At 42.2% G+C, this 15,667-nt stretch overlaps 1 protein-coding gene across 1 annotated transcript in view; it reads right to left on the bottom strand.

The window, feature by feature from the left end:
• Positions 1 to 3,189: 3,189 nt before the first annotated feature.
• The window catches only part of SETBP1 (SET binding protein 1), a 361,699-nt gene continuing 349,221 nt past the window's right edge, over positions 3,190 to 15,667 (bottom strand). The window contains exon 6 of the mRNA XM_056138137.1: positions 3,190 to 4,027. Coding sequence (XP_055994112.1) covers positions 3,363 to 4,027 — 665 coding nt within the window. The 3' untranslated portion in view covers positions 3,190 to 3,362. The remainder of the gene's footprint in view (positions 4,028 to 15,667) is intronic.

The raw sequence follows: 15,667 nt of genomic DNA, 5'->3' as shown, positions 1-15,667 counted from the left end.
TCACTTCGTCAGTGGTTGTTGATCTGTGTCCTGCCAAGTCACAGACCAGCTTCTCTTGTTTTTTCCTTCCATCCTCAACCTTGGGTTGTATCCAGAGCAGATAGATAGAAGTGCAACTTCTGTTCCTCTCATTTAAGACCAGAGGCTGAAAAGCAAATGGTAGCTTTGTCACTTAGGCCAAGGACCCAGAGTTCCATCATTACCTTCAAGGAGGTCTTTCTATCTTGATCTCCTTTTGCTCAAACCTAACCAGACTCTCTCTCTGAGGGTTCATGCCTGCTGCTCACAGAAGGCAAGTATTCCAGAAAAAGGAAAAGAAAACCAAGAGGGTTCTTATTATAAAATATTTTGCATAACTGTTTATGGATTTTGGAACACTCCAAATGACACCCACAAACAAAAAAGGCAGCCACAGAAAGCAGTTTTGGGTGGGGAGAGATCACTGGAGTTTGGAGAGCTGGGTCCTCATCTTGGTTCTGCAACCAAGGAACTAAGAAAGCAATGGGGGCTGACTCTGAGCATAGATTAAAAATGCGAGTCCAGTAAAATGAGGTTGGTTAGAAAATAATAAGAGAGTCGCTCAATGTGGTTGAGTTAGGTTAATGGAGAACAAGCATGAAAGAGCGAAAGAAGAAAATGAAAAAAGTAATGCAATACTATAAGAGAGGAGAGGGTAGTGGTGAGGAGGTAGGTAGATGATCAAAAGGGCTTACTTCCACCTCTAAACAGCTGTTCAACAAGTTTCAGTTTTGGTTTTCTGCAATTTTTAATCTATTCTTAGGGTTGCCAAAGTTGAGGATTTGCATTTAACTTACTTGAAAACTGGAGGGCTGGATTCATGTTCAAGTGTGCGCCTCTGATGAATCTTTCTGGCATACCTTGCATTGTTTGGAAGCCTTCCTAATTGCCAAATTGTCACCTCCTAGAGGTTAGGGCCCTTTCAGTGTTGGGTCCCTTTCCAAAGATGCTTACATTGAGCAGAGCCTGCTCACTCTCCTCTGTAGGAGGACTTCAAATCTGCTGTCAGATGGTGGGAGAAACAGTATCACATCAGAAGCAAGAGGGGGAAAAAAGAATGAAGAAAATGACTTTGAAAATCCACCAGGAGAGAAACCTTATGGCTTAATTGGAATGAAAATGGTTGCTTTTTTCCTTGGAATGGCAGGGTTAGTGGGGCTAATTGAAACCTTCCTTTTGGGTGACTTTGGAACCCCTCTGACATGGCTTACGAATGACAAATTGAAAGTGGCTGCTCTGATTTTGTATTTCAACCTGTGTGAAATGCCAAAGGTGAACCCAAGCCACACACTGAGTATCTGCAACGTAAGTTTTAAAGAACAGGAGAGTGCATTTCTTTACACTTCCACATTGCTAGGATGAAATGATCTACTGGGCAGCAAACAATGTCAAGTCCAAGGTGACAGTGCAGAATAACTGGACTCTGGAGGCAATTTTAAGCAACTGTTGGTACATGACAGAGCTGTGATAATTGCGAGCCTATCAACTTGGAATTTTCAAATTTAGTCTCATAGACACCTCATCCCATATTCTCATGTTCCCGACAAAAATTCACCTCTCACTTAGGAAATTATGTGTTTTGAAGTGATAATTTCTAGCCCATCCCAACTTCCTGCAATACCACCTAATTTGGAGGTAAACCAGATATTCAAATTCCCATTAGTCTCTCGGTGTCTCTCTTTTTAAACTACCATACCAGGTGTTTGATGTCTTAGGGAAGATAAGGGGAGGAGGGGGGAAAATTGAAGATACTTATTTGAAATTTCCACACCAGACTTTTAGAATACATCTACGGCAATGGAATAACTTCATATTCATTGTGAGTCTTCTTAACATGTTTTACTTGGGCTGTGGAAATGGATAATAAAGATGGAATATCTGTCCACGCTAAACCAATGGTTAAGAGTACAACTTGGATGAAACGTACAGCTGAAATTGACCATTTAAAAGACGATTTGTCACACACAGTTTGCATCCATGCAGACTGATAGATTTATAATTACATTATGTACAAAAAATGTTTTTGTTTATTAAGGCAACCACAGTTTGGATACTTTGTCCAAGGTGGCTTGATATATAATTGGAGTGGTGATACCCTTTGAGCATTTTTTTCTTTTTTCTTTTTCCTCCAGATAAGAACACTTACTCCCATTTGCTTTTAAGAAATAATTATCAAGGGATAATAAAATTCTATTGTCTTCATGTTTCCTGCTTACCAATAACCTATGATAATTATTTTTACTTTAAAAAAAAAATCACGTACCAAGGCATTGTTAGACACTTATCTTTCGGGTGGCTCTGAAATTTCAGTCCTGGGTGATTTGTCAGTTATTCCATTTGCTGTGCAGGTATGAAAACCATCTCATTCTGCCTATTCTCTGTCGATATGTTTTAAGTGTAAAAAATAACCTGGTTGACACCTGGGCCAGCAAGCCCTCGGCTGCTCTAAATCACTTAGTAGGAAGGCTCTATCAGTAATGAGTATCTGTTCCACATGATGATCGGGATTCACGGCATGCTAAGGATGACCGTTATGCAACAAAGTTAAGGTTTCCGTTATTAGAGGGGTGTGCCAAGGAAAAGGAGGCAGCAAGGACGTTAATGAAAAGGGAAGTGGAAGTACAATGGGGGAAAAAACGAAGAGGCTAAGTATCACAGCATGTGGGAGAGGGCTTACAGAAGACTATGACTTGTCTAAGGTTGCCTAGCACTAGAATTCCACCTTCTGTTGAAACGGTTCCATCTGAGACAGAGTATTGGTAACGGAAAGATTCAGGTCACCTGAAGATGACATTGGTGCCCGAAAGCCCAGCGGAGCCCAAAAGCCCCCCAAAGAGACAAACAAACAAAACCCCAAATCAATGGAAGTGGATGACAACAAAGCCAGTGGCACGAGTTGCAGCTTTTGTACCCCCCTCCCCTTGGAATGTTTTCCCATGGAGGGAGTTTCCCTTGACTTTTCCTGGCCAGCAAATGCAGAGACATCCAGGGCACGCCTGCCCGGGCACGGCGGGAGGTCAAGGCCAGACGGTGCCCCCTCCTCCCCCCACCTCCGAGAGGAGGGTCTCTGGTTCGCCCATCTGGTATCTGGACCTAACCCATACGCAAGCGCCACTTGCCTGGGGAACTGCCGTCGGGGGGTGGGGGGTAGGGACGGGTTGGAGTGTTTAAAAAAAATACAAAAAAACCCAAACCAGCACAGAGCAGCTTCTCTGGAAGGCCTCCCCTTCCTCTGCTCTGCCCGGAGCTCGCGAAGTGCCCGGCCGCACTCCGACGACTCTCTGCAGTTCCCGGGGTCCGCTGCCCGCCGCCCCCAGTTCAGACGCCGCGACCCCCGTGCCCCCCTAGGGAAGGCCATCGCTCTCGCTCCCCCGGGCCTTCCTCTGCCTTTTGGCCTTGACCTCCTCTTCCTGGGAAAGGGGCTGCTGCGGGGAGGGTTGCTGCGGCTGCTGCGGCTGCTGAGGCGGCGGCTGCGGCGGGGGAGTGGGCGGCGGCGGCCGCGGCTGGGGTTTGTGTTTCCTCTTCCCACCCCTGGGGGTCTTGGGCAGCTGCTGCGGCGGCGGCGGCGGTGGGGGCGGGGGCGGCGGCGGAAGGGGCGGGGGCGGCGGCGGAAGGGGCGGGGCCTCCCGGGCCATGTGGATCACGGCCTCGATGGTGGCCATGACGGCGTCCTGGCTGGCGGCGGTGGCCTCGAGCACCAGCGGGCTCAGGCTGGGCTTCTGGCCTCTCTTGCTGGGCAGGTCGATGCATTTCTCGAGCACCGGCATCTGGTCTCTGGAGTCCTCGTCGAACTGGCTGGGCTGCTTCCGGGGCCGCCCTCGCCGCTTCTTGACGAAGTTGTTGCCGGTCTTGGATTGTCTCTGCAGCCGCTTGGCCTTCAGGATCTTGTTCACGTGGTCCAGGTTCTTCTTGGTGGACAGGATCTTGGTGTAGTGGCACATCTTCCGCACCTCGCACTGGATGGCTTCGATCTCCCGCCGCTTGAATCGCTTCTTCAGGGAGGAGCTGGCTGCAGGAGGAAGAGAGAGAGAGAGAGAAAAATTGAGCCGTGTGGAGGCAGCAGGCTATGGTGAACTGCGGCCGTGATGCCTGCTTTGGGGGGAGTCGAGAGAATTCATCCTAGGAATCAGATCCTACCTATTCGTCCCTTCCTGTTAAAATATTGGTCAACTATTTCAAGGGGAGTTCCCCCCATCCTCCTATTACTTTGATCTTCCCAGCAGTTTGTGAAATGTACATGTTCTTTTTTTGGGGGGCGGGGTGCAGGAAGGGGAATGAAGGACGCTCCCATGACATGCAAAGGATGCCTGAGAACTCCTCAGCCAGCCAGGCTATCCCAAAATACAAGGATCCGGGGGATGCTGTGTTGCTCGGGCCTGCAGTGTCCCAATTCACTGGGTCACTCCAGCGATGCTGGGGCCTTCAGGGCTGCAAACAGGGAAGCTAGGGGTCGAGGAAGATATGGACTGTGGTGGAATGGAACCCAGACTGGGCACAGTAGGAACCCTCATGACTTATTTGTCTCCCTGGCCCTGAGGTTTTTACCAAAAAGGCTTGGAAATTGAGGCTCAGGTGATGTAGGCAGCTCTGTCATGGGAGTCAATGACAGACTCACAGTATAAAATCTCTCATGATTTTTCCCTTTTATGCTTAACCCACTCCCACGCTTTGATACTTGATCTGATTCAGTTTAGCATTATGTTATGCTTTGTTGTATAAAAATGAATGAATATAATGGCACATAGAATATAAGATGAACTAGAGTATGCAATTTAACCTAATTTCAGTGGACTTAATCATCCTCTATTGGTAGAAAACTGGGTTGTTTTCTGGAACACTTTATTTAAGGTACTCCCAATGTCTAATCCCACCCCTTTCCAAGGTTCAGGACTTGTCAGCTGGTCTGCTAATGACTAACTGACCAGATCTTTTTTTTTTTTAACTATTCATCCAGAACTTTCAGGAACATATCAGCCAGCTGTTTTGGAATCATTTACACTCTTGCCACCAGGCTGTTGTTTGCAAAGGGTTCTTTCATGCCCTGGTGGCCAGATGAGGCTCTATGAATCAAACTTCTAGTCTCAGGAAGTCTTGCATGGCCACCGCTAAATAATCTTCAGAAAGGTTTCATTTTGAAGTTCAGACACTATAAAGCTGGAATGGCTTCAAGATGGACAGAGTGTGCTGGCCTCACCTCTTTCAGATGCTGTTTCTTTACTCCTGTTGTTTCTGAGAAGACACCTACACATCTCTTACACTTGTACATACGGGCACGCATGTTGCATGAGTATGCTCACTGCCCCTATCCTCACCCCAGTTTATAAATATCAGTACGTTGTCACTTGCTAATGTAAGGTACCCTACATAATCAACTCCAACAGAAGAGGTTGATCTCATCTCCCAATTCCCTCACCAACATAACACCATCCTGAAAGGAAATGTGTTTTGTGTTAGCATCATGGTTTGTGGTACCATATTTGTTAGACTACCAACCACTGAAGGAGTGGAATAAAGGTATTCAGCAAAATGAAGAAAATATGGAGGAAATTCTCACTAATGCAGGGACACTCCCATTTCTATATTCTACCTCCCCCATCCCTTAGGTGCGGTATGCATCACAGATTTCTAGAAGGCTTTTATTTGAAGTTATTTACACTCTACGTTTCATGAAGAAGAAACTTTGAGTTACACAGGGCAGGGAAAAATACGACATGTGGACAAGGGTCATTATAAGACCACATAATAAAGAAGTACTGAACAATCTTGAAAATATGTTACAAAGATCAAAATGTAATGAAGTCAGAGTGAATATCTGACTACAAAATTGTAATGGCCAGGCTGGAGCGATAGCACAGCAGGTGAGGTGTTTGCCTTGCACACAGCCAACCTGGGTTCGATTCCCAGCATCCCATATGGTCCCCTGAGCACCGTTGGGAGTAATTCCTGTGCATTTCCGGGTGTGACCCCAAAAGCAAAATAAATAAAACAACCTTAAAAAAAACTGTAATGGCTAAGTTAGTGTAGTTAAAGAAAATTCTTAAATGCAGGGGCAAATTTCTACCTATCTGTGTGTCCTTCACAAGGTCTGCCATGGTGCCTTTAATGGGGAAGACACATTAAGTTGTTTCTGGATTGATCAATCACAGAGATCACTCATGCTTTATAGTCATCCTACCCTTCTCTAAGAGTTTTTTTTTAAAGCAACCATTGTGAATATAGCAATACTAAGAGTTAGCAGAGTTAAGCAATGTACTTCATCCACACAGCTCATAAATAAGTGAAGAGAATTCAGCAGTACTCCACAGACCCCTGGCATTATTCCAAACAAAGTCTCCATCTGCAATTTACTCTCTAATTTTGGTTTCTATCATACACAGAGGAATAGGATTCTAGGTGATATATAATAGAACATACAGGAATAAAATCAATCATATAAGGCAATCAGATGGCAAAACTGGAGGAAAGCTTCACTGGGATACTATCTGAATTGGAAGCCACTTGCATCAAATGTAGTCATATGCCACTTACATAATATATTCAGCAACCATCTGAATGTTTGATGGTGATTTCAGTAAGCTACACTGTACAGATTAGGTATGATGAGTCTATGCCACCCAGGTTTGTGAGCTTAAAGTCTATGACATTTGCACAATGAAGAAACAGCGTAAGTGGCACATGGTTGTGCAATCAATAGGTTGGCTCTCTCAGAAGATCCTTTTTAGCATGAAATAACAAACCAAGCAGCTGGGGCTGTGCCTCAGTGGTGAAGGGCATTCCTCACATGTGTGAAGCCCTAAATTCATTCCCCAGTAATAGAAGCATACCCTGACAAACAAAAGGAGATAATAGTAGAGAATCCCATGGCTAATTATTCTTATATGCTACATGATTTTTTTTAATGAAAACCTGTGAAATTAAAATTTATTCTGGCTGGTGTCAACATACCAAATAGTACTGAAAAACCATAACTGATCCCTTTGTACTTATTTAACAAATGTTAACTTTGGGCCTTAGAGGTTTTTTTTTTCCCAAAAAGAAAAAACCAAAACAAAACACGATAGATTTAGCTGAAACATTTCCCCTCTAAATTTTCCTCCCTTCTTTTCATACTTGTGTTTATACATTTCTAATATATATGTAACTGAGACAAAATCAAAATTAGTGGTGAAAACTACCTAGTATAGAGACCATAAGGAAGTCAGTCAATGTTACGCTCATGATGTGAGTGTATACTTATCTTGGATAGAGACTGGGCATAAGTATCAGAGATGAACATGGGCAATGCCATGGGGATTCTATTTATTAGTTGCTCTCTTGATTCATTTGTAACCGGAAGCCAAAGGCATGTAAGGCTGTGCATTGATACTCAGTGTACATTTTTTAAAAAAATAGACAGTGATTTAAATGTTACTGAAAAAATGCATCAACTGTGACACATTCTAACAAAGAAATATTGCCTACTATGAGAAGCAATAAGGATATATATTTATGTTAATAGATCACCTGGCTAAATTCTAAAAAGAGTATTGAAAACCAAAAGCAAATAATAAAATCTGCAAGTATCCCATTTATAGACATTTAAAAATACATGGACTTCTTCCATTTTTATTTCATTTTCAATGTCCAGGTTTGAGAGAATATATCTTCTCATCATAACTACCTCAAAGGACTTCATTACGCCTCTAGAATACCCTTCTTCAATATAATTTTCTTCACTGGTGGAAATGTTCTGTACTTTTGCTCCCACATAGTCACCAGTGACATGTGGTTACTGAGCCTTTGAAATGTGGTTAGTGTAACTGAGTAACTGACTTTTTAATTTAATTTAAATGTAAATGTCTATATGGCTACCAACTGGACATCACATTTCTGGATCTTCCCATCAACAATATAGGGGAAACATTTTCTCCCAACCTATAGGGTGTCTCTTTATTCCGGTCATTTATTTCTCAATGCTGAAGCTTCTTAGTTTGATACAGTACCATTTGTTTATCTTTGCTATTTGTCTGACCAGTGACATTGAATCACTGAAGATGCATCTAGATTCATGAAAGTTTCTGCCTATATTTTCTTCAATATAATTTATGCATTCAGGCCTGCTATCAAGGTATTTGGTCCATTTTTGTGCACTGTATTATATAGAGCTCTTTTTAATTGTTATTATTTTGCATGTGACTTACTAGTTTTCCCAGCACCATTTGTTGAGGATTTCCTTGCTCCATTTCATATGATTTTGCTTCTTTGTTGAAGATTAACTCTTCATATACCTGAGGATTGTCTTTGGACTCTCTATTCAATTATGTTGGTGTGAAAGTCTGTCCTTATTCAAGTACCACAATGTTTTTATTACTACAGCTTTATGGGATCAATTAAAATTGCTCATCTCTCACCTGACAAAGGTTTAACATCCAACATATACAAAAAGTTGTACAACTTTACAGGGAAAGAAAACAACCTGCTCCAGCAAAAAATGGGGAAGATGTAAACAGAAACTTTTTCAAAGAATATATACAGATAGCCAAAAGATATATGAAAGATGCTCTGCATCACTTATCACCAGGGAAATTCAAATTAAAACAATGAAATGTCCTCTCACACCAGTGAGAGTGGCACACATCAGAAAGAACACAGAAGTATTTGCATGGATGTGGGGAAAAAAAAACCCTCACCATTGCTGGTGGGAACATTGCCTAGGTCAACCTTTTTGGAAAACAATTTGAACACTTCTCCAAAATGTAGGAATTGAGCTTCCATATGATTCAGCAATTCCACTTATTGGCATTTACCTCAAGGGCTTCCAAATTCGATTTAGAAAGAACACCTGCACTCCTATAGTCATTGACACGCTATTCACAACAGTCCAAATCAGGAAACAACACAATGTCCAAGAACAGATGACTATATGAAGAAGCTATGGTACATCTACACAATGGAAAACTTGGCTATAAGAAAAGATAAAATCATGCAATTTGTTGCTATGTGGATGGATCTGGGAAAGTACGTTGAGTGAAGTTAGGAGAAGGAAAGATATAGAATGAGCTACTTCATATGTGAGCTATAAACATGTAAAGAAAACATCAAAGCTCAAAGGCAACAGAAACTGAGAACTGGTATTTAGGAGAAAGCATGTCACAGCAGAAGGGTGGGGGGGGCAGGAAAGCAGGTGGTGTGGCGGGCAGTGGGACAATGGTGGAGGAAAACTGATGCTCTGATGGGTGGTATGATATTGGAATGTTTTATGCATGAAACGCCACCATTATCAATATTGTAAATAAGAGTGTCAAAAATAAAAATTTCAAGAATATGGAGAACACGAAGAGATTCATTCAGTAAAACAGGCTGTGGGAAATTCTAGGTAAATAACCAGGTACCTGGGGTTTGAGAGATACTACAAGGTGCTTGCCTTCTACATGTCTGACCTGGGTTTGATCTCCGGCATCCCGTATGGTCCCCTAAGCACTGCTAACAGTGAACCCTGAACCCCACTGAGAGCGGCTTAAAACCCAAAAGGAAAAAAAATCTTATTTATAAGTAAATAAGATGCTAGGGGAGAATGGTAAAGGAAGGCTGGAATTTATTAAAGAAGATATAAGACAAAAACAACATATTTGAATAGTAATGGAAACAAATTATCCAAAGAAATCCTATTTCATAAATATGTGAAAATCTGAATGTGGTCAGGGCATCTCATAAACTAGAATTGTTAATTTTTCTAAGTGTGATAATGCTTTTTTAAAATGAGGTGTATTTTTTTAAAAAACATTCTAAATATTTATAGGTAAAAGTCATTTGACATCATTATGATGGGTTTTTATATACGAAGAATGGGAGAGGGTAAATTTAGTATGGATGAAAATGATTGACAGTGAATTGATATTGTTGAAGTTGAGTGATAGGTATACAGAGGTTTATTATCTGATTCTGCCTACTTTGATATATACTTTGACATTTACATAACACACAGTTAAAGTTACGAAGGGAAATGGCAATAAAATGTCTTTCTTGGAATTTTAGGACTGGTTTTTCACCCTCTTGGGATCTATTTCACGTAGTAATTTTTGAAGGATAAGGAACATACTCACTGAATGGCAAGCTTTATCTTCCGAGAAAACTCCTGGCTTAACAGGACGAGAGGGTGAATGAGTTCTCTGGCTTTTGTGCTATGACCAACTGCAGAAACATATGTCATGGTCTGATCTCCACTGAGGGTGTAAGTTTTCAAGATTTAGCATCCCTCTTTCTATTTTATACTATAATCTTTGGGAGCTTTTCACATCTACCAAGCATTTGATTTTACTTTGTCCTTATGTGTATTATCTAAACCTATAGTTCAAGTTCATTATCCCTGTGTGTGACTAGTAGCAGGGTCCAGGTGCAGTTGGAAAGCAAGTTGAACTGGGATGAATCAGAGTCCTTCTAGGTCTCTTGTCCTTCACTACTACATTGGACAGCTGAACTAGATGCTTTCGAAGTGCCCTTGGAGATTAAAGATTGCTATGACTCCTTTTCCTACCCTCATTATAAACCCACCCCCACCACCAATGGGATGTGACTTTTTATATCATTGAATCATTCTAAAATCCTGGTTGGGGGTGGAGGGAGTAGGGGAGAAAACTTTGGACTTGGCAGTGTTTGATATTCACAGATCTCTCTCCTTATTGCCTCTGACTTCACTGTCCCTCTAAATGTTTACAGATTTTTCTCTCTTCAAATTGTTTCATTATTAGACAGTAATTTCTGGGCTCTTGCAGCAAGATTGATTCCATATTTGCTCTCCTTCCTATAATTGTCCTCTATCTTGCCTGGTCTTTGTTAGTTTTAAGGAATAATTATGAGTGGCCAAGGCAACATTGAGAATTCATTTGTTCGTAACTGCAATGCAAATCATCTTTTAGACCTTTCTTTGTATTTAAAATTGCCATGCAAATGGTCGCGCTGGTTTTGGTCCAGGTCTAGACTTTCTACCTCTCTGCTCTCATCAGAGAATTGGTTCATCAGCATTCTGTTGATTCTGCCAAGTCTTTAATAATAATCAAAATCTGGATGTAGCACTGCTTTCCACACATGGCCTTTATACATGTATTATGGGCACTGTGAGAAAAAAAGGGGGGGTGGCTAAAGAGCCTTAGTTGTAGAGGGTTCCCCCAGAAACTGGTGCTAATGGTTTGGAGATGATAATTTGCCCTTTTGTAAGACAGGGTAGATTTACAAGCCCACTTGAGTGGATTGGAGAGAGAAAAAAAATTATCTCAATTTATTACTGTTTTTCTTGCTGTTTGGTATAACTGTTGGAGGTAGGGAAATATCAGCGAATGTCAAACTGCCTGGAATGAAGTGGCAGGGTAGACAGGGCTGGGATACCGGCTGCCTCAAACAAGGTAGAGAACAGGAATCAGAATGGCTTTGTATGATACTGACCCAACATTAGAGAACTCTGCAATGGCGAAGGCCAGTTTCCCTCCCATCTGCCAGAGTTCCGAGCACTGGCTCTCCCACAGAGCAATAAGTGATCTGGTATGTGGTACAAGGCCAGCAAATATAAGCTCAAGGAAATCCAATATTTTCAAGTTGTGTGTGTGTGTGTGTGTCTGTGCGTGTGTGTGTGTGTGTGTGTGTGTGTGTGTGTTTGCTTTGTACTTAACTCAGTAATGATCTCTTGTTTTCCTAATGCTGCCTTTAACTTTTTTAATGGGAAATATGAAGCAACCTGCCTTGGCATGCAAAGTTTTTCCCTTCAGTCTTAGCATATACGTGAACCTGTAATAATCCTGGCCTTCCAAACTCACTGGGAAAAGATGGTAAGCTGCCCCTGCTTGCAAGGCCCCTGCCAGAGGGGCTCAGCACTTACACCTGGTGATCAGCACAAGGCAGTGCCACTACCTACCCACTGGAAAGCTGAGATTTAGAATGACCGATAAGTGATTTTGGGGATAGGTTAAGAAACAAAGGGATTTCCATTTTGTTCCTTTAAAAGGACTTTTTAAAAGTACAACTTCTGCAGAATCTCTTGCCCCCACACCAGGCTGTCTTCACTGGGGCACCTTGGAAGGGGATGGGTTGAGTTTCTCTCCCTGCCCCAACCCCGGCAGCCAAAAACTTCCAGAACCCAACCGCAGCCATGTTCAAGGTCACTCTCCACCTGCTCGGACAAGCCTCACCCATAAAAGGACGGGCAGAGGAATCCAGGTACATGGGACCCGTGGCTGAGATCTCTAAGCCTAAGAGGATCAGGACTGGGCCTCCTCCACCCAGCTTCCAAGTTTTCCAGTAGCTTGGCAGTCACACCCACAAACTGCCCCCAGCACGATGTAATCTCATCAATGGCCAAGACCTAGAGACTATAAAATAAAGCTCCCTGAAGAGAGCGATGATGTCCTTCCTGGAGCACACGACCTCTTATGCTCTAGTCCCCTGATGTATCTAAAGTAGCCCATATTTGTCTGGATTTAACATACTTGCTTGTATTCTCTCATATATGGGCTTAAAGATCGAGAAGTCAACATGATGAATGACCTGGCACCTGAGTTGGGCAGGAGGAAGAGAGCGGCTTGGAATGCCTTCAAGAGCATTGAAGAAATAGCTAAGAGGACGAAGAACCTCCGGTTCCAGACACATCTCTTCGATTCCACTGTTCTTCCTGCATTAACATATGCCTCAGAGACCTGGGCCCTACACAAACAGGATGAGAACGCTATTCAGGTCTCCCAAAGAGGAATCAAAAGAGCTATGCTTGGAGTATCACTCAGATGAGAGAAAGAATCCGGAGTTCTGACCTCCATCAACGATCAAGAATCAGGGACGCTGTCTCGTCTGACAAGGCATCAAAAATCAGATGGGATGGATACGTAATGAGATTTAGAGATGACCGCTGGACTAGAGTGGTTACCGACTGGATTCCATGGGACGTCAAAAGACCATGTGGCCGCCCACCTACCAGATGGTCAGACTTATTCATCAAGATCATGAATGTTCGGTTTGAGGCTCTTTGCGTTCCTGGAACGAACAGACGCCATTGGGCTAGACTAGCATGCGACAGGGACAAATGGAGACGTTACTGGCTTCCGTTCAAGCAAACTGATGATTAACGGGAAGTCAAGTGATCAAGTGATGGGCTTAAAGGGCCCCTGAATGAAATACAACCTTCACACACTTCCCTGTTCTTGTGGTGGGAAGATGCTAGCTGGTGTTGTGGATGTTTGAATATTATCTGTAATAAACCATTGTGAAATACTTTATGAAAATAAAATGTATAAAAATCATGAAATAAATAAATAAATAATAAAAAAATAAAAGTACAACTAGCATGTCTGAAACTCAGTAACTGCTGAATATGAATCCCCATGCTTCCTCTTGGGGATTTTGCATGAGAGACCACTCTAATCCAGCAGCAGGGGTTTGGGCCTCACACACTTCCCTTTCACCCATGAAAGTTCGAGAGGTGGGCAGCTGGGCTGATGGAGTGCTGAAGTGGAGGGGTCTGAACTCTGATGGGCAAAGTACACCAAACAATGCCCTAGCATGTCTCCCAAGACCTGTGAAGCCCAGCTTCAGTGTAAGTTCCTATAGATGCAGCGACTTACCTATGAACCACTCAGCTCACGACCCCTTTGCCTTCCCAGGACTGATAACATTTAAAATCACCAGCTTCCGAATTGGAGTGCATATTGCCCAACCGGCTGGAGCGATAGCACAGAAGGTAGGGCATTTGCCTCGCATGTGGCTGATATGGCCAACCCAAGTTCAATTCCTCCACTCCTCTCGGAGAGCCTGGCAAGTTACTGAGAGTATCTCGCCCGCAAGGCAAAGCCTGGCAAGCTACCCGTGACGTATTTGATATGCCAAACACAGTAACAAGTCTCACAATATTACTGGGCCTGCTTAAACAAATTGATGAACAACGGGAGGACAGTGACAGTGATTGCCCAACCACAATACTATCTACTGGGTGTCAAGAAAAAAGCTCAATATTTTAAAGAGGTATTACTTATATCTGAATGCATAAGGTAAAAATTCCAGCACTTAATAGGTGGAGAAATGAGGGGATACAGTGCTAGGGTACTGCACACCAGCTAGTGTGCCATGTGTCTCCGTGGAGCAAGAAGTACCTGTGAGAGGGAGGAAGGAGCATAAAAGCATTGGAGGGATTCTAGTAAGACATTGTCCCGTCTCCCATGTGAATACAGGGTATCCTGCACAGTTAACCTGAGAAAATTAAGATCTTCAAGAGGAAAAAATATTCAAAATTCTTTGTAAGGAGAACAGAAATATTTCCTAAATAGTTTTCATCCCAGTTTCTTAGTCATTTTGTAGCAAGCTGTATGAAAGCTGCCATTTTTCAAAGTTGGATTTGGAAATTTTCTTACACAAAAAACTAGGATTCTAAATGTTCTCACCTTTTCAGTGGTGCTGTCAATGGGCTGTCAGTATTGTAACCTAGCAGTTGTTAAACTAAACAAAATCCTTAATGCCCCGGCAGGGTATCATGCTCAGGAAAGTAACTGCTTTTCAGAAAGAAGCACATTAAAGATACAGCAGTTTTGAAACCAGATTAGAAACGTTTCCATTGTTTGCCACTGTTGTTTCTGAAAATGACAAATTGGTACCCATGCAATTCCTTCAATCTGCACATTTAAATATCTTGTAAACAGACTAAACTTCCAAATGAACAGTTTCAGGGACCTGGATTCATTACAAATGCAATGCCATTTGATTTACAAGATTGTAAGGTAGTTGGTTAGTGAAATCTCAATAAAAAACCTTTGCTTAATTGATGGATGAGATATAAAAATGCTTTATGATTTAAGCAAAAAGATGTACATTTTACTTTTAGATTTATGCTTACATGAAGTAACCTTTGAACTAACATTTACTAAGTACTGAAAGAACCTATATTCAGAATCAGACTTTCCAATTGCTTTGTCACAGGTGTTGAACAAAACAAGATTTTGAAAAATAAACATGTGATCTCAATTCTCTTAGCCTATTGAAATCAGCAGAAAATGTTGATGACAGTGAAAAATTTTGTTTCATTAGTGATAAAAAGTTAAATAAAATCTATAACTATTTTGAGTGGTATTTTATATTTACCTCTAGCTTTCAATATTATCTTTTGAAAGATGAATGCATATGTGGTGAATATATATTTACATGGATGACTGTTCAAAATTGTTACTAATATCATAGCACAATAAAACTGCTTACTGCTTTAAAGTATTCCTTTCTTTTTCAAAACTCCTTGAAAAAACTTTTACACAAGTTTTGGGGTTGGAGCGATAGTACAGTGGGTAGGGCATTTACCTTGCATGCGGCTGACCTGGGTTCTATCTTAAACATTCCATATGCCCCTAAGCACTTCCAGGAATGATTCCTGAGTGCAGAGGCAGGAGTAACCCCTGAGCATTGCTGGGGATACTCCAAAAAGGCCTGCCTCCCCCCCAAAAAAAACCCCTAAAACCCAAGTTTTGATCTAAAGTAGTTACTAATTTGTTGTTGTTATTTCCTTTTGACCCACACCCAACACTGGTTAGGAAGTACTCCTGGCTCTGTGTTCAGCATCATTTCTAGTGGTGCTCTTGGGACCATATGTGTTGCTTGATGAACCAGGCCAGACACATACAAGGCAAATGCCTACCTGCATTTCAGGACCATT

This window comes from Sorex fumeus, unplaced genomic scaffold (genome assembly GCF_029834395.1).
Source record: "Sorex fumeus unplaced genomic scaffold, SorFum_2.1 ptg000128l, whole genome shotgun sequence".
NCBI lineage: Eukaryota > Metazoa > Chordata > Mammalia > Eulipotyphla > Soricidae > Sorex > Sorex fumeus.
This window is presented reverse-complemented; position numbering and strand designations above follow the sequence as displayed.